The sequence below is a fragment of the Gigantopelta aegis genome, chromosome 3, assembly GCF_016097555.1.
Source record: "Gigantopelta aegis isolate Gae_Host chromosome 3, Gae_host_genome, whole genome shotgun sequence".
Classification (NCBI taxonomy): Eukaryota; Metazoa; Mollusca; class Gastropoda; order Neomphalida; family Peltospiridae; genus Gigantopelta; species Gigantopelta aegis.
Genome location: NC_054701.1, coordinates 35,050,979 through 35,077,241, shown reverse-complemented (window position 1 = coordinate 35,077,241; position 26,263 = coordinate 35,050,979). Strand labels below are relative to the sequence as shown.

At 38.2% G+C, this 26,263-nt stretch overlaps 1 protein-coding gene across 4 annotated transcripts in view; it reads right to left on the bottom strand.

The window, feature by feature from the left end:
- LOC121367935 (cadherin EGF LAG seven-pass G-type receptor 1-like) overlaps positions 1–26,263 on the bottom strand; it is a 79,515-nt gene that overhangs the window by 15,134 nt on the left and 38,118 nt on the right. For all 4 annotated transcript variants that reach the window (XM_041492397.1, XM_041492395.1, XM_041492398.1 and 1 more), the window contains exons 6-26: positions 24,482–24,686; positions 23,028–23,140; positions 21,711–21,958; positions 21,108–21,182; positions 19,952–20,118; positions 18,568–18,828; positions 17,560–17,719; positions 13,325–13,590; positions 11,569–11,758; positions 10,187–10,288; positions 9,493–9,587; positions 8,755–8,958; positions 8,132–8,315; positions 7,311–7,445; positions 6,761–6,875; positions 5,444–5,626; positions 4,276–4,405; positions 2,458–2,664; positions 1,462–1,615; positions 449–515; positions 62–128 (exon numbers count right to left, since the gene is read on the bottom strand). In XM_041492397.1, the coding sequence (XP_041348331.1) occupies positions 62–128; positions 449–515; positions 1,462–1,615; positions 2,458–2,664; positions 4,276–4,405; positions 5,444–5,626; positions 6,761–6,875; positions 7,311–7,445; positions 8,132–8,315; positions 8,755–8,958; positions 9,493–9,587; positions 10,187–10,288; positions 11,569–11,758; positions 13,325–13,590; positions 17,560–17,719; positions 18,568–18,828; positions 19,952–20,118; positions 21,108–21,182; positions 21,711–21,958; positions 23,028–23,140; positions 24,482–24,686 (3,328 nt within the window). The remainder of the gene's footprint in view (positions 1–61; positions 129–448; positions 516–1,461; positions 1,616–2,457; positions 2,665–4,275; positions 4,406–5,443; positions 5,627–6,760; positions 6,876–7,310; positions 7,446–8,131; positions 8,316–8,754; positions 8,959–9,492; positions 9,588–10,186; positions 10,289–11,568; positions 11,759–13,324; positions 13,591–17,559; positions 17,720–18,567; positions 18,829–19,951; positions 20,119–21,107; positions 21,183–21,710; positions 21,959–23,027; positions 23,141–24,481; positions 24,687–26,263) is intronic.

Below are 26,263 nucleotides of genomic sequence, written 5' to 3'. Positions count from 1 at the left end.
TTTACAAATAAAAAACAATTTCAGATATCTTTATCCAAGTAGGTAACAAGAAACTACTTACTAGAACACCAACTACCACTGGTCCAGCAAAGCTCCAAATAAATGTGTCAAATATGGACATCCAGCAACTGTAAAAATGAAGTTCAAACAATATATTTACAGTTATCTGGAATTGGTAAAAATATAAGAAGATTTATAAACAATTTGTAATTAGTTTAATTATATCAACACTGAGCAAATACAGTCTTTTTAATAGCACATAAACATCACACAAGCTTGAATGTGGCTTTTAAAAAGCTAGTACTTTACAAGGGCAGAACAGAGAGTGGACCAAGGGACATGTTAACCTTTTTTTTTTTAAAGTTTAACAATACCTCATGACACCATCTGATCAACAGCTAATGGTTCTAAATAAATGACTGAAAAACCAATAGACAATTATACTTACAATTTTCTGTTTTCGTAACCACTGGTATAAAGACCGACAGACAAACCAACAATAATGCCAGGAATGACTGCAAGTAAACAGAAAACAATAATTATTAAAGAGTTATTTACGTTAAAACATTCTGTAATAATCTCCATTCCCTAAATGGTCTCAGATACATTGGTACATACATAGGACATGCAAAGGTTAAAATTTGTTTCAACTGATATACAAATTATAAAACAATACTAGGTTGGGATTTCTTAAAATGTTTAAAATAATACCAGAAAAACAAAAAACAAACATAAACAACAACATTGTTCTGGTAACACATTTTTAAAAAGCAGTAAACATTGATAATTTTCATTAATTATACATAACCTGACCTTGCGTAAGTGAATGTTCACACACACACAAACACAAACACACACTGACACACACACACCCACAGAAGAGATATACACACAGAGATGGACACACACACACACACACACACGCAGACACACACACACACACACACACACCCACAGAAGAGATATACACACAGAAAGAGATACACACACATAGATGCACACACACACACACACACACACACACACACACACACACACACACACACACACACAGAAGAGATATACACAGAGAGAGCGAGAGAGAGAGATACACACAGAGATGGGCACACACACACGCAGACACACACACACACACACACACACACACACACACAGACACACACACACACAGAAGAGATATACACAGAGAGAGAGAGAGAGAGAGAGAGAGAGATGGGCACACACACGCAGACACACACACACACACAGAAGAGATATACAGAGAGAGAGAGAGAGAGAGAGAGAGAGAGAGAGAGAGATACACACACAGAGATGGGCACACACACACACACACAGACAGACACACATGCAGACACACACGCAGACACACACACACACAAACTCTTATGCACTGGTCCATACATCAACATAACCAATCAAATGACTATTGGTCCCTAATCTTGAATACAATAGATTACATACCATATCCCAGCAGATAGTAGAACTTCATAGATCCATAGTTTATTATGCGCATTTCACTGAGCATTCTGTAGATGTGGAGAACTTCGACAAACAACCAGGCGAAGGCGGACAGGTAGAAGTAGTGCAGGGCTATGGAGATCAGTTTGCAGTACAGCTGCAACACAAATAAACATCTTTACATGGTGGAAATTAATGCTAGAACACAACCGATGAAATCACTATATCTGTGGTATAAAAATGACTAGGTCAGATATTGAATAATATGACTAGATCTGTTACTGTATAAAATGACCAGATCTGTTATTGTATAAAATGACCAGATCTGTTGTTGTATAAAATAAAGCACCGGTCCAGATCTGTTATTGTATAAAATGACCAAACGTGTTATTGTATAAAATGACTAGATCTGTTATTGAATATCAAAAATGAAAGTGGGCTACGAGAACACATCTGGAATTTTTAATGTCAGTGGTCGAGTGCTGGGATTTGCTAAGGGTTAGGGTTGCACAATGCTCTAAAATGGTGCCCACATTACAAAAGAAAGAAATGTTTTATTTAACAACGCACTCAACACATTTAATTTACGGTTATATGGCGTCAGACATATGGTTAAGGACCACACAGATTTTGAGAGGAAACCTGCTGTCGCCACTATATGGGCTACTCTTCCGATTAGCAGCAAGGGATCTTTTATTTGCGCTTCCCACAGGCAGGATAGTACAAACCATGGCCTTTGTTGAACCAGTTATGGATCACTGGTCAGTGCAAGTGGTTTACACCTACCCATTGAGCCTTGCAGAGCACTCACTCAGGGTTTGGAGTCAGTATCTGGATTAACCCACATTACGAATGCATGCAAAGTATCAGCCAAAAACAATATCTAAGTGTTGGATGAAGATTTTTGGACAAACACTGCATACACAATTAAAAATGTAGAATTTCATTTTAAATAATCCAGACAACTTTCATTTTTGGTATATGATGACTTTGTTGTACCTCGTGATCGACCTGGTCGATGCCGATGACAAACGCGAGCTGAGTGATGATGAGGACGAAGACGTAGTTGATGTGAATACTGTTCCAGTTGTTCTGCAGTCGCTTGAACACCATGAAGACCAGGAATGACAGCACCAGGCAGACGAGTGACACAGACACCAGCACAAATGTCATAACCTCAACTGGGAACGCTGCACCAGCCAGGAACTGAAAAAAACAAAAAAACCCACAAAAAACATTAACAGTGTAGACACAGACACAAACTTTATAACTACCACTGGGAAGGCTGCACTAGTCAGGAACTGAAAAAAAACACAAAAAACATTGACAGTGTAGACACAGACACAAACTTCATAACTTCCACCGGGAATGCTGCATCAGTCAGGAACTGAAAACAAGAACATTAACATACGAGCAACACAGACACCAGCATAAATGTCATAACCTCCACTGGGAACACTGTACCAGCCAGGAACTGAAAACATAAACATTAACATACGAGCAACACAGACACCAGCATAAATGTCATAACCTCCACTGGGAACACTGTACCAGCCAGGAACTGAAAACATAAACATTAACATACGAGCAACACAGACACCAGCACAAATGTCATAACCTCCACTGGGAACACTGTACCAGCCAGGAACTGAAAACAAGAACATTAACATACGAGCAACACAGACACCAGCACAAATGTCATAACCTCCACTGGGAACACTGTACCAGCTAGGAACTGAAAACATAAACATTAACATACGAGCAACACAGACACCAGCACAAATGTCATAACCTCCACTGGGAACACTGTACCAGCCAGGAACTGAAAACAAGAACATTAACATACGAGCAACACAGACACCAGCACAAATGTCATAACCTCCACTGGGAACTCTGTACCAGCCAGGAACTGAAAACATAAACATTAACATACGAGCAACACAGACACCAGCACAAATGTCATAACCTCCACTGGGAACTCTGTACCAGCCAGGAACTGAAAACATAAACATTAACAGTATAGACAGATAGATTAACATTTCAGGTCAAACTGCTTAGCAAAAAACAAAGAGAAAAAGGACAAATGGAGAAAACTTGGGAGTTTTTTCTTTTTTATGGATATATTACCTGCAAATGGAGGCCTACACGTTGTTATCCGGCACACACAAAGCATTACAATTTTGGAAATAACACTTGTAACAATGAAGTGAAACACACCAAATGAAGCAATAAAGACAAAGAATACAATGGAGGAAGATATTCCACCATAAAACACAAATACAAAACCAAAATCTGACAATAAAATTGACTCCTAAGCAGAGCAAAGAAAAGACGTCCGGACCCCGACAGCAAAGAGAAAAAGAAGGAAGTTACAGTCATGTGACCGGAACTAGAGGGAGTATGTAGTAGAAGAATTCAGGCCATCCCATTGGCTGTTGGGATGTTCGGACCAGACTACTAGCCATAGGGGGGGTTGGGGGAGTGCACTTGTTTTGAGGACAGGTAATGTGAAAAGAAAATGTTTACTGCAGTACAGTGTAAATATTTTTTAAATCTACAATTGATCAGGGTTAAAAAATATGCATCTTTATAATAAAACCAACATAATGTGGTAAAGATGTGTTTAGGAAGTAACAAAGAATAAATGAACGTGTTTAACGACACCCCAGCACAAAAAATATAGTGATCAGCTAATGGGTGTCAAACAAAGGTGAAAAGAAGATGAATATATTACCCCACCCCAAACCCCTCCAACATCTAGTACGCTTATGTATATTAAAACTAGAACTCCAATACATCCAACACTGCTATAACTACCTCTGTTTCTGCAATGTCAATGAGAACAGCAAACGTGGAGAGGTGGGAACATGAGCATACAACAAAGTTATCCGAGCCCTTCGTATAGCGATCCTTGACAGTACATCCATCTGTGGTCCACAGCCATCCCCTGTAACGAATAATCAAATAAACATTTCACAACCACGTGGAAAACGTCTCCACGTGTTGACAAGTTTAAACTGAGGGGAGAGAAGAAAGTCACTGATCAAGCTATATCAATTAGCAATCAAAATAATCACATGTCCATTTGTCCAGACAAGTAAAAATCTACTTGGACAAGCAAAATGTTCAATACAGTTTGATTTGGAGCAGTCAAAAACATTGTCCTTGTTCTTCAATAAAACAAATAGTTTAGTGGGACAAGTGAAAATATTGGCAGACAATGAGATTTATAGATGTACTTGTCCAGTGAACTATGTTTATTTCTATTGCTGAAATGGAATGCACACAAGGGCTTTGGATATTATAAACTGAACATAATGCATTGATTTATCAACAATTAAAGTAACGGTAAGAGATTTAAAAGAAATGATTATGATACAACAACTGTGAAAGCACTAATTAATCAGTGGCTTTTAGATGTCAATCACGTGACAATCGTGATTCAGAATACAAGAATACAAACTTCCTGCCACAAATTTAACCAGTCAAATGTGATTGCAACATATCTTGCAGAGCTGTCAACCTGTGGCAATTCTTAGGCATGAGAAAATTAGAAGTCAGAGTCCAGAGTGATTGTTGGTATTGAACCAAGGATAGGTTCAATATGCTGTATTATTATTAATAGGTAACGAATTCAGAGACCCTGCATAATCAGCATATAATTCCATTCAGCTCCAAAATATAAACCATGATTATAAAATATTTTTACTTTTAGAAAAAGCGTGAGATTATAGTAACATTGGGTGATGTTTGTCACAAATGCGTGAGACTTGCGTGAGAGTTGACAGGTATGATCTTGTCACCTAATTCAACCATAAATTATCATTAAACACTATGTCAGTATTCGTTCACTCATAGACATAACTTTCATTTTCTCTTACTTCTTTAAATAAGGCTTTAATTTTCACCAAGTGGACCGTGTATCACGTAACAGCCCAATAACCCAATTTTATGCATCTTTATATTTAGTGAAATAATAACTAACCTGATTGGATGCTCCACCCACATTACACACTGTACCAAAGGCTCTGATTGGTTGGGAGTGATGAGCATTTTGAATGTGATGTTGACAGCTTCTTCGATTGGACCCTTCTTCACTTTCCCTTCATCAACCAGAACAAGTGAAAAGGTGGCACTGCCAATGGCCATTGGACGACCACGCAGTATTCTAAATGATAACATAAATACATAAAAATACAAGACACTCTTCAAAGAATATTTTTCTTACTTTATTACATACCCATTTAACCTTACTATAGTAATAAAGACAATTCTGACCATGCAATAAAAAAAAATCTGTTAATTCCATCAAATTCAACCAACTTTCCAGACAAAGAAATTTGTGTTAATTAAACTTTTGTTAATTATAACATAGAAAGGTGGGATATAATAAATACAGAACCACATGTGCGGTCCAGTGGTATACTATTCTTACGCACTATAAACTCATGTAATAAACAACATGGCAAAACACCTCATGTCTATTTACTCAACTGAAAATATTCAGAATGTCATTGTTGTAAAAACATCACGATGCTTTACATTTAACAAAAAACACAAAAAACAAACACAACATAAATAATGTTTAATAATATCTAAACATACTGTTTAAACAGTAGCAAAATCCACCCTCGTGTAACTTGTTAAAATTAATGTTGCTTTATATTCAACAAAATAGTACTAAATAATGTTGGTGTACAAGCATACAGTTTAATCAGAAAGAAAACACAATCATGGCATAGGCTACTCCAATTAGTTAACAGCAATTAATCTTTTACATACAAGATAAATATTATGGTCTTTTGATGAACCCATCATTGATTATGGGTTAAATGGGAAATTCAACACAAACAGACAGGTACTCATTTGTTTAAAATCTAGTTATCAGAATGTATGGGACTAAAGGGTTCTGAAGCCTTTGCTTTGGGTTGTTTTCATTTTCATTTTTGTTTGTTTGGGGTTTTTTTTTGCTTACAATGAAAATAACTTTTTGCTGCATAGAAGTGTAGACAAAAAGATTAAAAACATTATTTAACTTAAACCACCCACTCCTAACTGTATTAATACAATACTACAATTATTTGAAATAAATAAATTAAAAAATCATACTTTTATTTGTAGTTCAGAAATGATGGCTTTATACTGTTCACTGGAAGATAAACTCAGGGGGAGTTTTATTGAACAGTTGGGTTACAAAAAACAATACTAAGTCTTGTAAAAGGGTGGGTTGTTTTAGTAGGTGGTAAAAAGATGCCAATTTGCAGTAACTGGACTAATTCAAGAAGGACAATACCATAATTACCTGACAGAGGAAGAGTATTTCTGAGGCAGAATGTTTCCCATAGTTCTGTACAAAATATAACCAATGTAGGCTTTGGGCTCAGTGTTTTCACCGGGTAGAGACCGCATTCCAATATCTTAAAAAAAGAGAAGAGAAAATATTTAACTGAAAACCTGTGCATAATGGACAAGGAATGGATGTTTTGAATAACAACTGACAAAAACATAACGCAAACAATTTAAAACAATACATTACATTATAGATTCAAAGTCTTAGTTTGAAGAAAGAGTTATTAATTATGTTACAAGCACTTTCCCACAGAAGGAAAACACATATCATGTCTTTTGATATACCAGTTAGTTGGACAGCTGACTAGCTGATGGATAAACACATCAATAAAAAATATATATGCCATTATTAAAAATCATTTCAGAGTTTAAAAAAACGTTTTCTAGTAGATAAAAAACCATTTTGACAGGTCATATTCATAGAGATTTTGAGAATATTCAAACAGTCATCAAAATATTACAACAAAATGTGGAAAATACGAAGAAACAATTATTACACTTACGTGTGGTTTTGAAAAGTGACATTGGAAGTTCAACGTGAGTCTCCTCATCAAATATCCCTTTCCTCTGAATATTATCATACTTGGGAATAGTCTTCTTTGTTGCATTCACTTTGGAAATCCAGTCAACGCCAAGCACTGCAAAAATACACAACATAACACTATACTCAATATTTTAAGTGATTCATTTTATTGAAAATATTTTCTTAATGTAAAACAGATTAAACAGATCAAAAACATGCAAAAAGACCCATCATTATAAGATGTTTCAAATCAAAAGCCTTAATGAATTTAGGAAATAATACAGTGACAAATTAAAATGCAAAGTTGAAGAGTAAGATAACTGTTTTTATTATCCATTAGACACTGTTGTAGGAGATATCACTGACATTATAATTTGCGATATCTCCTGTGATATTCTCCTAGGAGATATCGTTTCTTATAATCTTGATTAGGTTTCAAAGAAATGTTTACAATTGTCGTAAATGAAGAGAAAAAAAAATGGATGATAAAAAGAATACCCGCCTTGAGTCTTGTGATATCATAATTTATCAGCACTTGTTGATAAAAGTATAAAAATACTTGTCAAGCCTTGGAATTTATACTTTTATCAACTCGTGCTGATAAATTATCACATCAAAAGACACTTGGGGAGTATTCTCTATCAAGTCACTGAATCTACTTTCCAAAATAAGAAACTACAAATGCCAGGATGACTAGAAACATTGGATTTGACAAAAAAATTATAATTTAAATAAAAACTTGTAAGTAATATTTAAGTGAACAATGAAAACAAAAACTAGGTAAAGTGGCTCTAATCATACCTGCATTGTCAGAGACCGAGTCGAATGGAGGAGACTTTGTTGATGAGATGCTGGTTGCCAAGGTAGCAATATACGTCTCAAAGAGATGGACAAGTTTGGCTGCTGCGTTAGACTTGATGTTTAGTTGCTTCCAGTATGGTTTCAAGTCAGACTCTGTTACATTGCTCAAAGCCATTAACATTTTCTGCAAGATAAATAAATGTATGTGATATTATTATGAGAACATATGAAAACATTTCACAGGTTTAATGATGTAATACGCTTGTCAAAATAATCTGGCCTTCTCCCTCACTAACTGTTAACGTCTAGCCATTAACCTCTGTCCAGGACAGACCACTTATTGTCAGCCTCTTAGCATAAGACAATAAGACAACTTGCCCATATAAAATGACGTCATCAGATATGAGTTCCCCGACGACGTAATTTTTAAGTTCATCGAAAAATGAACAAACGCCCGTTGCTACGTCTGGACCAATGGGATGACGTTACGTTGTAATGAATGCAACAGAAATTTAATTATTACAAATTACTTGTACAAGAATAAGAACATTTAAAAATAAAAATATTGATTAAACAACCAGTTTTCCAATCTCCTGGAAGTAAGTAACGTTATCATCACAAACCTGTATAAAGGTCCCGTGCTGCTCACTGGTCAGGTTCAGTCCTTTCTGTTTGTTCTCATACATCAGGACGTGTTCAATAATCTCAGACGTTATCTGAACGTCCCCTCCAAACATTGGTGCTGTCGTGTCAGTGGCATTCTTCAGACTCTCAATAGTTGTCACGGCAACAAACGTGTTGATTATACCCAGCTTTATTTGCTCCAACTGGAAAGTTAAATTTAGGAAAAATGTAACAAAACATATGATGAAATATCGCAGGCAACATCTTCTATTTAGGGGGCAAAATTTTGTTTTCAATAATTTGATCAATAATTACTAGTCATTTGAAAATATATTAGCAATGACTATTTAGCATTGTAGCAATCGGAAATTTGCTTAGTGGGACATAACGTGATATTGAACAAATGTTCCCTCATTCACAATTATCTATATTTTCACAAGTGAACAAAGAGTACTCTCCTAAATGTTTACATAAAGCCTACCATACACGAGGAGTCATTAGCAGAGCAAAATGTTACTTGTATTATTACTCAGCTGATAGCTCAAAAACAACATGTATCAAATATGAAAACAAACAATGAATTATTAGTTGCGTATATATAACAATGGGTATAAATTGTCAAATAAAAGGTTAGTAATGATAATTGTTATACATGAACTAACATATGAGACAATAATTCAGTTGTCAGTACACAATGAACAAAAAAACTTAATTTTGGTTATTGAATGACAGCATACCTTTGGCAGTATCTTTGTGAAGTTAACATTTGTACAGTTTGACAAATCTGGTTCCAGCCAGCCTTTATCCTCTGTACATTTTCTTTTGGCATCACCTAAATAAAAGAAAAGGATTATGGTTTTGAGAATTTTATTTAAAAGTTTGAAAGGACAAGGCTAAGTGGCAATTCAGTATCAAAAAATTGATAGACAATGGATGCTATACTATCATAGTCCTAAAGAATAGATTTATTTGTAAGGTAAGAAAAAGGAAAAGGAAGAAAGAGGGATGGGTATAAAAGTAAGATATGCAATATATACAGAGTACATCATAAATTACATTATCTGCCTTTCACATATCTGTTTCATGATCACAGAGCTTGGTGCATGTACAGACATTTCCTTTCAGTTTCCATGCTAATGCTTATGCATAGACTCTGTACTCTGACTTCAGTGGACTTGGTTTGAGTTTGGAGTTTTCCTTCTCCTAGGAGAGTTTTGATTTTGGAGTTTACTTCTCCTAGACTCACGTCCTCGGTCTGTCCGGTCCATATTAGTCTAGTCTCTACCCTTTGACCAGTCCAGCTTGGGTGACCATACCAAGAGCTAATGCTCTAGTTGGCATAGCTCTCCAAGTCATTGAGACATGCAAGCTACCTCACCACGTCAAGGAATGGACCATGAGATAGAGAATTGCATATAAATGAAAACCTACCAGTTGCTTTGTAAGGACATTCCTGGACAGCTGTGTTGCCAAAGCCAGGAGGATCCCACCAAACACCTTCAGCAAAATGATATGGACAAGTATCGTAGACAACTGAAATAAAGGAATTGAGTAATTAATTCTATAATAATCAATTGATCTTGGTGCTGAGGGAATGAATGAGTGAATGAGTGAGTGAGTGAGTGAGTGAGTGAGTAAATGAATGAATGAATGAATGGTTTAACAGGCACAAAAATACACATTGACAAAGGATGTCAAACAAAGGTAAGGGGTGATAATGAACTGTCTTTATGTGGCTGCTGGGTGTGTCAAATGTGGGTTTCGATGTAAATATAGCTAAATTATTTAATATGAAAAATAATAAATCTGCTTAATTACTTGTAACCCCTGCGCGTGCTGTAACCTCACCGTGGTGCTTTTTGAGAATGGCCAATACAGCACAAATTAAAATTTTGAGTAAAAGTCAGTATCTATCTGTGATATTTGTATTTTTGCACAGTTCTTTACACTGTTTTTATTTAAATCTTGAATTTTTATATTGATGTTGATCATCACCTTATTTGTTTGCATTACCATAGTTTGACACCAAATAGCCGATGTATTTTTCATGCTGGGGTGTCGTTAAACATTCATTCATTCATTAATTACTTGTAAAAATGTATTCTGTCCTGTGCATTAGCCAACAGCCAATGAATTTTTCGTGCTGGGGTGTTGTTAAACATTCATTCATTCTGTCCTGCGCATGTTTTGATTATTGGGAGTGGCAGTCCTCCCACAGGTCATGCAAGAATGTAACATCCTGTAAAAAGAATTCCTGGGCAGTGGCAGTCCTATATCAGACAGACAAGGCACCTGGTAGAGATTTGTGGAAGCAAACACAACTGTGCCAAAATTATCTTTTGACTCTGCCTTGTGTGGAGGTATGATTTTGATCATGATAATGGTTTTTGTCATTCAGATTAAGTGTTCTGCTTTAGTTGATGCAGTCTTTAATTGAGGAATGCAAGATCTGTTGAAAGTACATGATCGGTCATTAAGGGCTGGACATAGCCCAGTGGTAAAGTGTCACTTGATGTGCAGCCGGGTTTAGGATCGATCCTCATCAGTGGACCCATTGGGATATTTCTCGTTCTTGCCAGTGCACCATGGAAAAAAGTATCAGGTTTCCTCGCTTAGATTATATATAAAAATTACCAAATGTTTGACATCCAACAGTCAATTGGTGTCATTATACAAAACAAACTTTTACAACACAATGCATGCAGGAATATTATTCACAGTTATTAGTTTAATATACATTGTAAAAAATAACTATCTTTTAAAAACATTAAAACCAACTGTGGATAGAAACAAAATGACAAACCAGTACACACCTCTACATGATTTTGTCACGGTATCGATCTGGGCAAACCTGCTGGAACACTGATCACATCGCCGACCTATGACCCCGGTCAGACACTGACATTGACCAGTCACGTTGTCACATTCTGAACCCACTGACCCGAGGATGTAACAGTTGCAAGGGTGACACGTGTCACTTCCAGGTGGTTGGTAGTGGTTGGACTAAAACAGAGAAAACCATTATTATAGCATATTACAACCCTTGCAATTAAAAAAATGTCCATGGTAAATTAAAAACATGCCTTGGAAAACAAAAAACTGAAAATGGTCCACAGCAAAACATGTGCTGTGGAGAATTAAAACCCACACAGCAGTCTCCATGCACTACCAGATACCATGGGCAATTACAGGCGTTGATGTTATATGTATGTATGTGGATGCAAAGCTAGAAGTAGACTTGAGGCAGACAGCAAATGCCACATAAAATGCAAAATATGCAACTTTACAAGCACCTTTTGCTTTCCAACGTGTGTTTGACTGAGTATTTGATATATATTGAGAAGACTTGATTTTCTGAAGTGATCATATAAATCTTACATTTTTATTCATATTTGTCGTGTCTTCCACAATGCTGTTTAAAACACCAAGATTAATTTTTAGAACTGCTTCTCACTTCTTATCGTTTGCTTCCCATCTTGAAATCTCAGACAAAGACTGCTTCCCACTCCACATAATCAATTTCAAGCCTTGGGAGTTTTTGCATGTTTTTTTTTATCTTAATGAACAATAGATACCTGGCCCTGTTCTTATAAAACTTTAAGTCTAGATCTGAGACTTTAAAAAGTCTTACCAATACAAAAACATTGTAGTTAAAAGCTTGGAGACACTTTAGATTCTAGTCTTGAGCCAGGACTTTTAAGCTCAGGTACTGGCTATTTGGTTCTTTGTACAAGGCTGGAGTTTGCAGGTACAAACAAGTACAAATTATATATTCTTAAATACAACCCATTTGAAAATGACATCTCATGTAGTGCACATCATTTTATTAATAATGAGCAAAGAAAATTTTAAACCTAATAGATTTATAATAAAGAAATAAAGCTGATATGATTTTCAAAAAGCTAAACATTCTTTACAACTCAGTCGTTTTCAACATTTGAGATCAAAAGTGAAAATTACTTTATGCAAAATAGAAAAAAGAAAAGAAGCTGAAATGAAGTAAAACAAGCATTGTGAAAGTACTGCTAAAACAATACATGTCCCCTACCATGCCAAACAAATGTTCATAGTTTATAAGTTCAAGGGCCATAACTTTGTCAAGAATGGTTGAACACCCATGAAAGCAGGCCCGTAGCATGGTGGACATTATTTGGGGTAGGGGTCAACTGAAGAAGCGCCAAAGGCGTAAGTTATTTGGGGGGTCTGGGGGCTTGATTCAAAGGTTATTTGCCCGTTCCTGTAACTCTCGCCGTTAATCTCGATCCGTTAGTCTCACTACAAGTTTTACATTCAGTCAAGATGTAAAGGTTATCCCCCCCCCCCCCCCCAAAAAAAAGCCAAAATTATTGGGGGGCCCGGGCCCCCCCATCCACCCACCCCCCTCTACAGGCCTGGAAAGTTGAACTTGATCTATAACTACATGATAAAGCTACACACAAAATTTTACATCAATATCTTGACATCATTGAAAAAAACACCCAGAAAACTATTTGTAGGACAGACGGACCGACTGACGGACTGACAGACAGAGAAAAAAAAAGAAGTATCAACAAGAATGCTTTACAGTACCTTGCAATAGCACTCCCCGGTAAGCTTGTCACAGTTGTCCTGAAAGCCCTTGTGTACTAGGCATTTACAGGGGCCACACACAGGGTTCCCATACCACGCCGCGGGGCAAGTGGACGGGGCGATCCTCTCACAATACTGTCCACTCTGTCGCTGACCGCAGTCGCACGTGTAGTGCTTGATAATGCCAGATGGGCGTCGACATTCAGCAAAATTCTCACATGGATTGGCTGTTGAACAGATGTCAATGCATTGTGGCCCAATGTAGCCTACATGAAAAGAAAAGAATGTTTGTAAAAAGAATTATTCATTATAAATATGAAAAAAAATCTGCTGACAATAAACACAATGACTCGATTTTTTGCTCATTTTCAATATTGCATACATTTTGCACTATTCACCTTCAAAACATTGGAAAATATTTTTAGGGAAGGCATGTAAAAAAATCATGAAGTTGCTTTTTTTATCAGTCACCACCTGGAATGGGAAAAAACTCAGGGGGTAAAGAGTTTGTTTCGCTATACGACACCTCTAGGTTTACTAATCATCACCTATTGTATGTCTATTGTATTACCTATTTGGTAATTTTGACTCATAGTCTTCAATGAAACCTGGTACATTTCTCCGTTAGCATCAAAGGTTCTTTTATATGCACTTCCCCATAGACAGCACAGCATATACCCTAGTCTTTGATATACCAGTCATAGGGCAGTGGTTGGAATGGGAGAAAAAATATCAGAGAATGGGTCCACTGAGGAGATTCAATCCTGCAACCAAAGCACCTCGGGCGAGTGCTCTAACCGACTGAGATAGAATCTGCTCCCAGGGTAGTGATTTATCTGGTATACAGCGGACACACACAGGAATACCGACTGAGACAGTCTGCTCCCAGGGTAGTGATTTATCTGGTATACAGCGGACACACACAGGAATACCGACTGAGACAGTCTGCTCCCAGGGTAGTGATTTATCCGGTATACAGTGTACACTCACCTGGCGGACACACACAGGAATACCGACTGAGATAGAATCTGCTCCCAGAGTAGTGATTTATCCGGGATACAGTGTACACTCACTTAGCGGACACACACAGGAATACCGACTGAGATAGAGTCTGCTCCCAGAGTAGTGATTTATCTTGTAAACAGTGCACTAACCTGGTGAACACACACAGGAATACCGACTGAGATAGAGTCTGCTCCCAGAGTAGTGATTTATCTTGTAAACAGTGCACTCACCTGGCGGACACACACAGGAATACCGACTGAGATAGAGTCTGCTCCCAGGGGAGTGATTTATCTTGTAAACAGTGCACTCACCTGGCGGACACACACAGGAATACCGACCGAGATAGAGTCTGCTCCCAGAGTAGTGATTTATCTTGTAAACAGTGCACTCACCTGGCGGACACACACAGGAATACCGACCGAGATAGAGTCTGCTCCCAGAGTAGTGATTTATCTTGTAAACAGTGCACTCACCTGGCGGACACACACAGGAATACCGACCGAGATAGAGTCTGCTCCCAGAGTAGTGATTTATCTTGTAAACAGTGCACTCACCTGGCGGACACACACAGGAATACCGACCGAGATAGAGTCTGCTCCCAGAGTAGTGATTTATCTTGTAAACAGTGCACTCACCTGGCGGACACACACAGGAATACCGACCGAGATAGAGTCTGCTCCCAGAGTAGTGATTTATCTTGTAAACAGTGCACTCACCTGGCGGACACACACAGGAATACCGACCGAGATAGAGTCTGCTCCCAGAGTAGTGATTTATCTTGTAAACAGTGCACTCACCTGGCGGACACACACAGGAATACCGACCGAGATAGAGTCTGCTCCCAGAGTAGTGATTTATCTTGTAAACAGTGCACTCACCTGGCGGACACACACAGGAATACCGACCGAGATAGAGTCTGCTCCCAGAGTAGTGATTTATCTTGTAAACAGTGCACTCACCTGGCGGACACACACAGGAATACCGACCGAGATAGAGTCTGCTCCCAGAGTAGTGATTTATCTTGTAAACAGTGCACTCACCTGGCGGACACACACAGGAATACCGACCGAGATAGAGTCTGCTCCCAGAGTAGTGATTTATCTTGTAAACAGTGCACTCACCTGGCGGACACACACAGGAATACCGACCGAGATAGAGTCTGCTCCCAGAGTAGTGATTTATCTTGTAAACAGTGCACTCACCTGGCGGACACACACAGGAATACCGACCGAGATAGAGTCTGCTCCCAGAGTAGTGATTTATCTTGTAAACAGTGCACTCACCTGGCGGACACACACAGGAATACCGACCGAGATAGAGTCTGCTCCCAGAGTAGTGATTTATCTTGTAAACAGTGCACTCACCTGGCGGACACACACAGGAATACCGACCGAGATAGAGTCTGCTCCCAGAGTAGTGATTTATCTTGTAAACAGTGCACTCACCTGGCGGACACACACAGGAATACCGACCGAGATAGAATCTGCTCCCAGGGGAGTGATTTATCTTGTAAACAGTGCACTCACCTGGCGGACACATACAGGAATACCGACCGAGATAGAGTCTGCTCCCAGAGTAGTGATTTATCTTGTAAACAGTGCACTCACCTGGTGGACACACACAGGAATACCGACCGAGATAGAGTCTGCTCCCAGAGTAGTGATTTATCTTGTAAACAGTGCACTCACCTGGCGGACACACACAGGAATACCGACCGAGATAGAGTCTGCTCCCAGGGTAGTGATTTATCTTGTAAACAGTGCACTCACCTGGCGGACACACACAGGAATACCGACCGAGATAGAGTCTGCTCCCAGGGTAGTGATTTATCCGGTATACAGTGTACACTCACTTAGCGGACACACACAGGAATACCGACTAAGATAGAATCTGCTCCCAGGGGAGTGATTTATCTTGTAAACAGTGCACTCACCTGGCGGACACACACAGGAATACCGACCGAGATAGAGTCTGCTCCCAGAGTAGTGATTTATCTTGTAAACAGTGCACTCACCTGGCGGACACACACAGGAATACCGACAGAGATAGAGTCTGCTCCCAGAGTAGTGATTTATCTTGTAAACAGTGCACTCACCTGGCGGACACACACAGGAATACCGACCGAGATAGAGTCTGCTCCCTGAGTAGTGATTTATCTTGTAAACAGTGCACTCACCTGGCGGACACACACAGGAATACCGACCGAGATAGAGTCTGCTCCCAGAGTAGTGATTTATCTTGTAAACAGTGCACTCACCTGGCGGACACACACAGGAATACCGACCGAGATAGAGTCTGCTCCCAGAGTAGTGATTTATCTTGTAAACAGTGCACTCACCTGGCGGACACACACAGGAATACCGACCGAGATAGAGTCTGCTCCCAGAGTAGTGATTTATCTTGTAAACAGTGCACTCACCTGGCGGACACACACAGGAATACCGACCGAGATAGAGTCTGCTCCCAGAGTAGTGATTTATCTTGTAAACAGTGCACTCACCTAGCGGACACACACAGGAATACCGACCGAGATAGAGTCTGCTCCCAGAGTAGTGATTTATCTTGTAAACAGTGCACTCACCTGGCGGACACACACAGGAATACCGACCGAGATAAGAGTCTGCTCCCAGAGTAGTGATTTATCTTGTAAACAGTGCACTCACCTGGCGGACACACACAGGAATACCGACCGAGATAGAGTCTGCTCCCAGAGTAGTGATTTATCTTGTAAACAGTGCACTCACCTGGCGGACACACACAGGAATACCGACTGAGATAGAGTCTGCTCCCAGAGTAGTGATTTATCTTGTAAACAGTGCACTCACCTGGCGGACACACACAGGAATACCGACTGAGATAGAGTCTGCTCCCAGAGTAGTGATTTATCTTGTAAACAGTGCACTCACCTGGCGGACACACACAGGAATACCGACTGAGATAGAGTCTGCTCCCAGAGTAGTGATTTATCTTGTAAACAGTGCACTCACCTGGCGGACACACACAGGAATACCGACTGAGATAGAGTCTGCTCACTTGGTAGTGATTTATCTTGTAAACAGTGCACTCACCTGGCGGACACACACAGGAATACCGACCGAGATAGAGTCTGCTCCCAGAGTAGTGATTTATCTTGTAAACAGTGCACTCACCTGGCGGACACACACAGGAATACCGACTGAGATAGAGTCTGCTCCCAGAGTAGTGATTTATCTTGTAAACAGTGCACTAACCTGGCGGACACACACAGGAATACCCCTCCCACTCGTCAACACAGCGCCCCGCTCCACACGGATTGTTGGCACACACATCCGCTCCAATACAGCCCTCCTCAGCATTGGTGTGGACGGGATTCTCCAACTTGGAGGTGGCCGTGTTACCGACACGCACATCCTGAAACATTGAAACAAATAAGATATGTTGTAGGAAGGAAATGTTTTATTTAACGATGCACTGAACACATTTTATTTACGGTTATATGGCGTCGGACATATGGTTAAGGACCACACAGATACTGAGAGAGGAAATCCGCTGTCGCTGGGCTACTCGTTTTGATTAGCAGCAAGGGATATTTTATATGCACCATCCCAGACAGGATAACACATACCACAGCCTTTGATATACCAGGTGTGGTGCACTGGCTGGAATGAGAAACAGCCCAATGGGCCCACCGACGGGGATCGATCCTAGACCGACCATGAATCGAGCGAGAGCTTTACCACTGAGCTACGTCCCGCCCCCATAAGATATGTTGAGTAAGATATGTTGAGTAAAATATGTTGAGTAAGATTATAAATAACATTTAGAAGCATATTACTCTATACTACCATAAGTACAGGTTGTTGTGTTACCAACATTCACATCCTGAAAGATTAAAAGAAAAAAGATATGTTACATCCTTTAGCAGAAAGGGATCTTACATGCATTTTCCTACAGACAGGACAGCATATACCAAGGTCTTTGATATACTATACTAGTTGTGGGGCACTGAATGGGTCCACCAAGACGGATTGATTCTGAGGTGCTTTTATTAAGTTTCAGCTATGGATGACCTAAAATGCATTGCATTTATAGACACTGAAATTCTAAGCCAATAATTGTACTTTGTATTTAAATTTAACTGTTAAAATATTATGTTAGCTATGAGATGTTAAGCTGGCGGCAAAGACAGGAATAACCATTTAAATATTATTAATAAATTCTGCCAAACAAACTTGCTGTAACTTTTCCGCCTATCTCACCTTAATGCATCCATCCAGTCCATTTGTAATGGGTCCATTTCCAATCCGATGTCCACCCACGTAGACCATATTTATGGAGCGTCCACTAATAGTACTGGTCATTTCCACAGCTTTCTTCAGCTGACCATAGTTGAGAAACATCTCAAGACGGCCTTGGTACCAGCGGGTCTCAAAGTAGTACCACTTCCCATCATTCACTTGGGCATGGTCAAAGGTTATGGATGTACTTCCAAAAGTGTATGTGATGAATCCATCCACAAGCTGAAATTAACGAAATATTAATCATGAGATAATTTCAAAATGAATGCTCACAACTTAATGTGAATTACTGATGCTGGGGAAGATGCAGGACTTTTCTAGAGATGGTGTGCAATGTTTAAAAATATATAGTGCCCATTTTAAATGTCATATCCCATTCCTCAATACTGGAGAAGTCCTCCAGTATTCAGGGACGGGATATGGCATTTAAAATGGACACCTACATGGTAATGTGTTCAAAAACATATTAAGCTGACCAATTGCATGTCTCCCACTGTAAACCTATATGTGCATTCAGTGGATTTTTGAAAGCACTTCACATTTCTGGTGGCTGTAACGATATCTATCCCACCACAATAAAAATCATACTTTTTTTTTTTAATTTGGATTTACTGCTGTAATTTCAAGGGAATTTCAATGAAACTTTGAGTATGACCAAACTAAAAAGAAAACACTGAGTTATAGCCTACACCCAAGCTGAAACAATAAGTAATTTGCCGGATGTTTTCCGAGGAAATCCACTACATTTTTTCCCCATTAGTAAGAAGGAAACGTTTATATATGCACTTTCTTCACAGACAGGATGCCACATACCATGGTCTTTGCTATAAAGGTTGGGAGACACTAGTTGACAGGGTAAAACTCAGTGTGTCCGTTAAAAAAGAGATTTCATCATACAGCCCAAGCATCTCAGTTAAAAAGTTTGTTTTGTTTAATGACACCACTAGAGCACATTGATTTATTAATCATCGGCTATTTATGTCAAATATTTTGTAATTTTGACATATAGTCCAAGAGCCGACTCCATATAACTGTAAATAAAATGTGTTGAGTACGTCATTAAATAAACCATTTCCTTACAGTCTTAAGAGAGCAAACCCGCTATATTTTTTCATTAGTAGCAAGGGATATTTTATAGGCAACTTCCCATAGACAGGATAGCACATACTATGACCTTTGATATACCAGTTGTGGTGCACTGGCTGGAATAAGAAAAAGCTCAATGCGCCCACCGACGGGGATCAATCCTAGATTAATTGCACATCAAGCGAGCACTTCACTGCTGGGCTACATGCCACCCCTCATCAAACCCGAGCACCTCAGAGACCAAACACAAAGTGCATACCTTAATGACCACTTCGCCCACATCAAGAATGATTTGCATCAGAGTTCCCTCAGCCTGTCGAGTGCGGAATGCCAGACCGTTGTACCAGATAAATCGTACAGCCGGAACGGTCAGGTCCTTGTAGTGCAGGTAACCATTGCCACGGAGACGCCAAGATTTTGAAATCACTGTGAAAAAATATGGGAATATACTTAAAACAAGAGTTATAAAATCAAATTCAGCAAAGAAATATTAATATTCAGCAGTTATCATTAATAAGGATTTGATAAATAAATAGAGAATAACTAGTTAATGATGTCGGATATCGGCTTTATCCTGTGAAGGTAAGAATGAGATATCTCATGTCATTAACTAGTTATTATCTTTATTCTGCAGACCATAAATATTAAGAGAAAAAGTTATTATTTCATTATTTCAGTTACATTGTACTATGACCTAGAGGTCAAATGAGCGACTTTGTAATGTAGCTATGCGTGTGACGTTAAATGAATGACATCAAAAGGCATATCCTGCTACCATACATATATAGAACTTTGCTTTATCCGTCATCATAATCTGTCAATAGAAACAGTGGTTGCAGAATAAATATAAATATTCTTGAAACATCGATTTGCTGGAAATTGATCCTAAATCTCAAATCAATATCTCTGTAAGCTTATAAAAAATTATTGAAATGATTTAGAATATTGCCAAAGGGTTCATTACAAAACACAAAATGCTTGAGAAACTGATTATTAGAAAGGATATTGTGTATTCTGGGTGGCACCTGCCTCTTGCTTCATGTTAATTGTAAGCCTTACATACATTACACTTATTTAATGTTATCTGCAGACAGTATTAAGGAACTGACAGAAAAGAAAGGAAGAAAGAAATGTTTAATTAACGACACATTCAACAGCGAGAGAAAACAAGAGAGAGAAAACCCGCTGCCGCCATTTCCACAGGCTACATTTTTCTTTTTCACAGGAAGGGATCTTTTATATTCACCATACCAGGATAGTACATACCACAGCCTTTGCTACACCAGTTGTGGTGCAGTGGCTGGAAAAGGATACAGTTCGATGAGCCCATCTTGTGTGATCGCATGGTAGATTTACCACACATCTGGTGATCACTTTATCATTGAGCCCGATCCTTAAAGAAACTAAGTACTCACCTTGACTGCAGTCCTTGCCGCCAGTCCCTTCTGGACAGTCACACACAAATGAATTCCATCCTTCTCGACAGCTTCCTGTAAAATCAGTTGACACACCTTAGTTGGTAAACTCACTTGTATTATCAAACAGGGCTAGTTTAGCAATTGGCTAATTTTATTTTACTTTGGAACAGTAGTGATTGATATCGAGTTTACTGCCATTAAAACAAAAGAAATGCTAAGTTGTACTTTTTAAAATGGTTAATGAACAATGTTAATCTATTTAAAATTAAAAAGGATGGAAAATGATCAGTATCAGGTACCAGATCCAACACAGAGAGTTTTCATAACTTAATGGCCACTACACTAAGTATCACTCTCACCAAATACTAACCATTAACATATGTTCTGATATTTAGACAACCCATATAGCCGAGACGTGTGTACAAGTAGGACCAAAAATAAATACAAATAAATTTAACAAATGAATAAATCAATGAAAAAAGGAACTAATGAATGAATGAACGAACGAAGGAAGAAATGAACGAATGAACGAACGAACAAACGAACGAACGAAGAAACAAAAAAACAAATGAACAAACGAGTTAGTTAAAAAGTAGTTACCTGAGTTACACTGCAGGGACAGACATTCTTTCTTCTTGGCCGGACATCCTGGTTGTGTCCCACTTCCACTGAAAGACACGGGGGACGCGAGATCGAGAAGTTTCCGATCGATGTAAACATTCCGGATACAGCCCACGTAGTCCTTGTTTTCAATCTGGAACGTGGTCGGAAGTTTCGGAAGACCCCCAATTTGAAACGGTCCTGTCAGGTCAAAGAGTCGTTGACATTGGTTTGATGGATTTGCACACCTGTAAAGAATAAAGATAGTTATCTTTAGTATAAACTGTTATGTTAGAAAAACAATATAGCCTGCACTGAAAGACTCTGTCCATATTGTCTAGATAAAGGATTACGTCATATTGAGGATGAATTCCATATTTTGCTTGTGTGTAAGCATTATGATGTATTAAGAGATATCCACATTTTTATATTTATTAAAAATCATTCATTCAAAACCTTTATAGATATTATGACATCAGAAAATTTGGAAGTATTATTTTATGTATGTCTATCTGTTTGTTTGTAGTCGCTCTTTCCTGTTAGTGTTGGTGTGATCCTTTACTTCTTCCTATCAGTATATAATAAAATATCACTGCTTGCAACAAACATTTGAACTTAAAGGGACATTCCTGAGTTTGCTGCAAGGTAAGATGTTTCCGACTAATAAAATATTTCTACGATTAACGTACATATTAAATATATTTTCTTGTTTAAAATATCAGTGTCTGTATATTCAAGGTGTTTCTGGTTGTCTTAATATTTGTAAGCAGTTCAAACTGGATTATGTCTTCAAATAATTTTGTATATAAGAAAAAAAATATTTTAGGAAATAAAATGAAATATAACTTAGTACAAATATTAGAATGATCAGAAACATGTTTAATATATAACCACTGATATTTTATGCAGAAAAATATATTTGATATGTAATTACAATCATTAAAAAGTCTCTGTTAGTCGACAACATGTTAAAAATTGCAGCAAACTCAGGAATGTCCCTTTAATACTTATTTATTCCCTTTAAGTTTTTTCCCACATCAAATTGGTCGACATCACACTTAAGAATACAGGGATTTATCCAGGATTTTTCGCCAGGGTCTCATGTCTGATGAGATTCGGAAAATTAGTGTGATTTAATCATACCTGTTTCAGGCCACTGTATACCAGTGTTAAATGAATTTATTAGAACAGATCTAATTAAATATAGAAATTGGGGATTTTTCAGTGCCACTTCCTTGTGGGAAGAGGCCTATGTTTGGACCCACAGAACACCTGTTCAAATTCATGGAATAGGTAGAATATGGCTGAAAATCTTACCGATCAGGAAGCACATGTATCTGTCTTGCTGCACATGTGTAGTTTCCAATATGAGAACCAAACTTGATTGAAATCAAACTGTCACAGTCTTCTCCAACAGTTACAGTGGCCTCCTAGGGTAAAATACTTAATGTAACATGATCCAAATCACTATAATTAACATTTATTTCAATTCTGTTTAGAAGATAATTTAATGAAAGTATTCTATTTTTTTCAGTTATCTGCTACATGCAAATGAAATAACAAGATTTATTAAAATTTTGAGAAAGCAGAATAACTTCTTTCAACTTCTGATTTAAAAATAAATTCCATTTAAAGCATATAAGTGTATTTTGATAATTGCTGTATAATTACTTTTCATAATTTGCACCCCTTCCCCACCAATAATGCCATTAAGAGATGTAAAAATGTAGAAAACTTTGATCATTTTCTCTTTTCATGAATGCTTAGCATAACTAGTACTTTTATTATTACTGCTGGATCAAGTACACAGACTTAAAAAAATTATTACAACCTCAATTTGTACTTGAGATATTTCACTTGCCACCAAAATGCTATTGGTTGCTATTAGTTTTTATTTCTAATTTGATTGTTTTGTGGGTTTTGGTGGGTTTTGGTGGGTTTTTTGTTTACCTTTCTTCTTTGACATAAGTAAATAAATCATCAGCTTCAACACGTTTTCCCTTTATTTCTGGATCCACTGTAAGAATGAAACCTGCACATGCACATAAGTACAGCCTCATTGGGCTATTTCTCACTCCAGCCAGTGCACCACGACTGGTACATCAAAGGACGTGGTATGTGCTATCCTGTCTATGGGATGGTACATATAAAAGATCCCTTGCTGCCAATTGAAAAGAGTAGCCCATGAAGTGGCGACAGCAGGTTTCTTCCCTCAATATCTGTGTGTTCCTTAACTATATGTGTGACACCATATAACCGTAAATAAAACGTGTTGAGTGCATAGTTAAGTAAAACATTTCCTTCCAAATGCTATTAGTTGTTTATTTCTAATTTGATTGTTTTGTGGGGTTTCGTTTCTTTGTTTGTTTCTTCTTTTAACACAAGTAAATCATCAGCTTCAACACGTTTCCCCTTTATTTCTGTTTCTGTAAGAATGAAACCTGCACATACACATAGGTACAGCCTCATTCTGTACTTTTTACTTACTAGCGGGCAAGATGTAGCCCAGTGGTACAGCGCTCGCTTGATGCGCAGTCGGTTTGGGATCGATCCCCGTCAGTGGGCCCATTGAGCTATTTCTCATTCCAGCCAGTACACCACGACTGGTACATGGGATGGTGCATATAAAAGATCCCTTGCTGCTAATTGAAAAGAGTAGCCTATGAAGTGGCGACAGAGGGTTTCCTCCTTCAATATCTGTGGTCTGACGCCATAAAACCATAAATAAAATTTGTTGAGTACGTCGTTAAATAAAAAATTGTTTTACTTACTCTGCTATGATAGTTGACTCGGACCATTTTCCACTGCCCATCATTGACTCCACCTTTCACATATGGGTGAACCTGTATAGTGCTACCACCGAGTGAAAAGGAAAACTGGATTTGTCCATCTATAATTTCTAGAGCCATGAAATCATGAAGTTCGTTGAATCGACCATTGTAGAACAGGAGGCCATTAGGTTCCTGAGTAGCAAACCTGAAATGAAACAAAAGTCATAAATATATAAATTCACTGTAAAACATAAGACACACAGTGTCTAAACATTTCCATAGAAACATAAATGATAAAGAAAGCAAATGTCGAAAAGATTTCTAATAAAAAAAATAGTTTTTGTTTTGTTTAACGACACCACTAGAGCACACTGATTATTAATCATCAGCTATTGGATGTCAAACATATGGTCATTTTGACACAGTAATAGAGGAAACCTGCTACACTTTTCCATTAGTAGCAAAGGGGTCTTTTACATGCACCATCCCACAGACAGGATAGCACATATCACAGCCTTTGATATACAGGTACCAGTTGTGGTGCACTGGCTTTACCACTGGGCTACATCCCGCCCCCAGATTTATAATAAGACCGGGGGAGGGAGGGGGGGGGGGGGGGGGGAGGAGAGGCAGAATTTAGTTTAGTCGGTAGAACACTCGCTTCAGGTGCTTGGGTAATAGGACTGAAACTCCTAGGCAGACCAACTGGGTCTTTAACATCCCAGCCACTGTACCACAAATGGTATGTGCCATTTTGTCCGTGGGAATGTGTATATATTTCCATTGCTGCCAATCTCTCCACATCCTGGGTTTACACTGTCATTCAACAAATTACCAGAATATGAACTATGTAAATATATTACATAATAAATTCATCAAAATACTCATATGAGAATTCACACGTTTATGAGTTCATTATTTTAATGCATTTTGTTTGGTTCCGACAAATCGAATTTGGCTATGTACACAAGTAAAAATTAGTTTTGTTTAATGACATCACTATGACACATTGATTAATTAATCATTGGCTACTGAATGTCAAACATCTGTTCATTCAGACAGAAGTCTTCAGAGGAAACCTGCTACATTTTTCCAATAGTAGCAAGGGGTATTTTATATGCAATTTCCCACAGACAGCAAGCACGTACATTGGCCTTTGATATAGCAATCATGGGATACTGGATAGGACAAGAAGAAAAAAATCAGTCAGAGAATACATCCACTTATGTGATTGGATCCTTTGACCCATGCACCTCAGGCTCTACTGAGCTAGTATATATATTATTTATGTTTTATTATGTTTTGTTCAACTAAACTTGGCATTTCAGAAATTGAAATTTAGTTTACTCCATCACATCTTGGTATAAACAAAAATTAAGAAGAGTGATTAACTGCAATTTAAAATATTACCATATTGATATACAAATTCACATACTAATTTGAGTTAAGAAATATTATGCTTGAACTAAGTCTCAGATGATCCAGAGTGATAGGTTCACTTGATGCGCGGTCGGTTTAGGACGATCCTCGTCGGTGGGCCCATTAGGTTATTTCTCGTTCCAGCCAGTGCTCCACAACTGATGTAACAAAGGCTGTGGTATGTGCTATCCTGTCTGTGCATATAAAAGATCCCTTGCTGCTAATCGAAAAGAGTAGCCCATGTAGTGGCGACAGCGGGTTTCCTTTCTCAATATCTGTGTGGTCCTTAACCATATGTCTGACGCCATATAACCGTAAATAAAATGTGTTGAGTGTGTCATTAAATAAAACATTTCCTTCCTT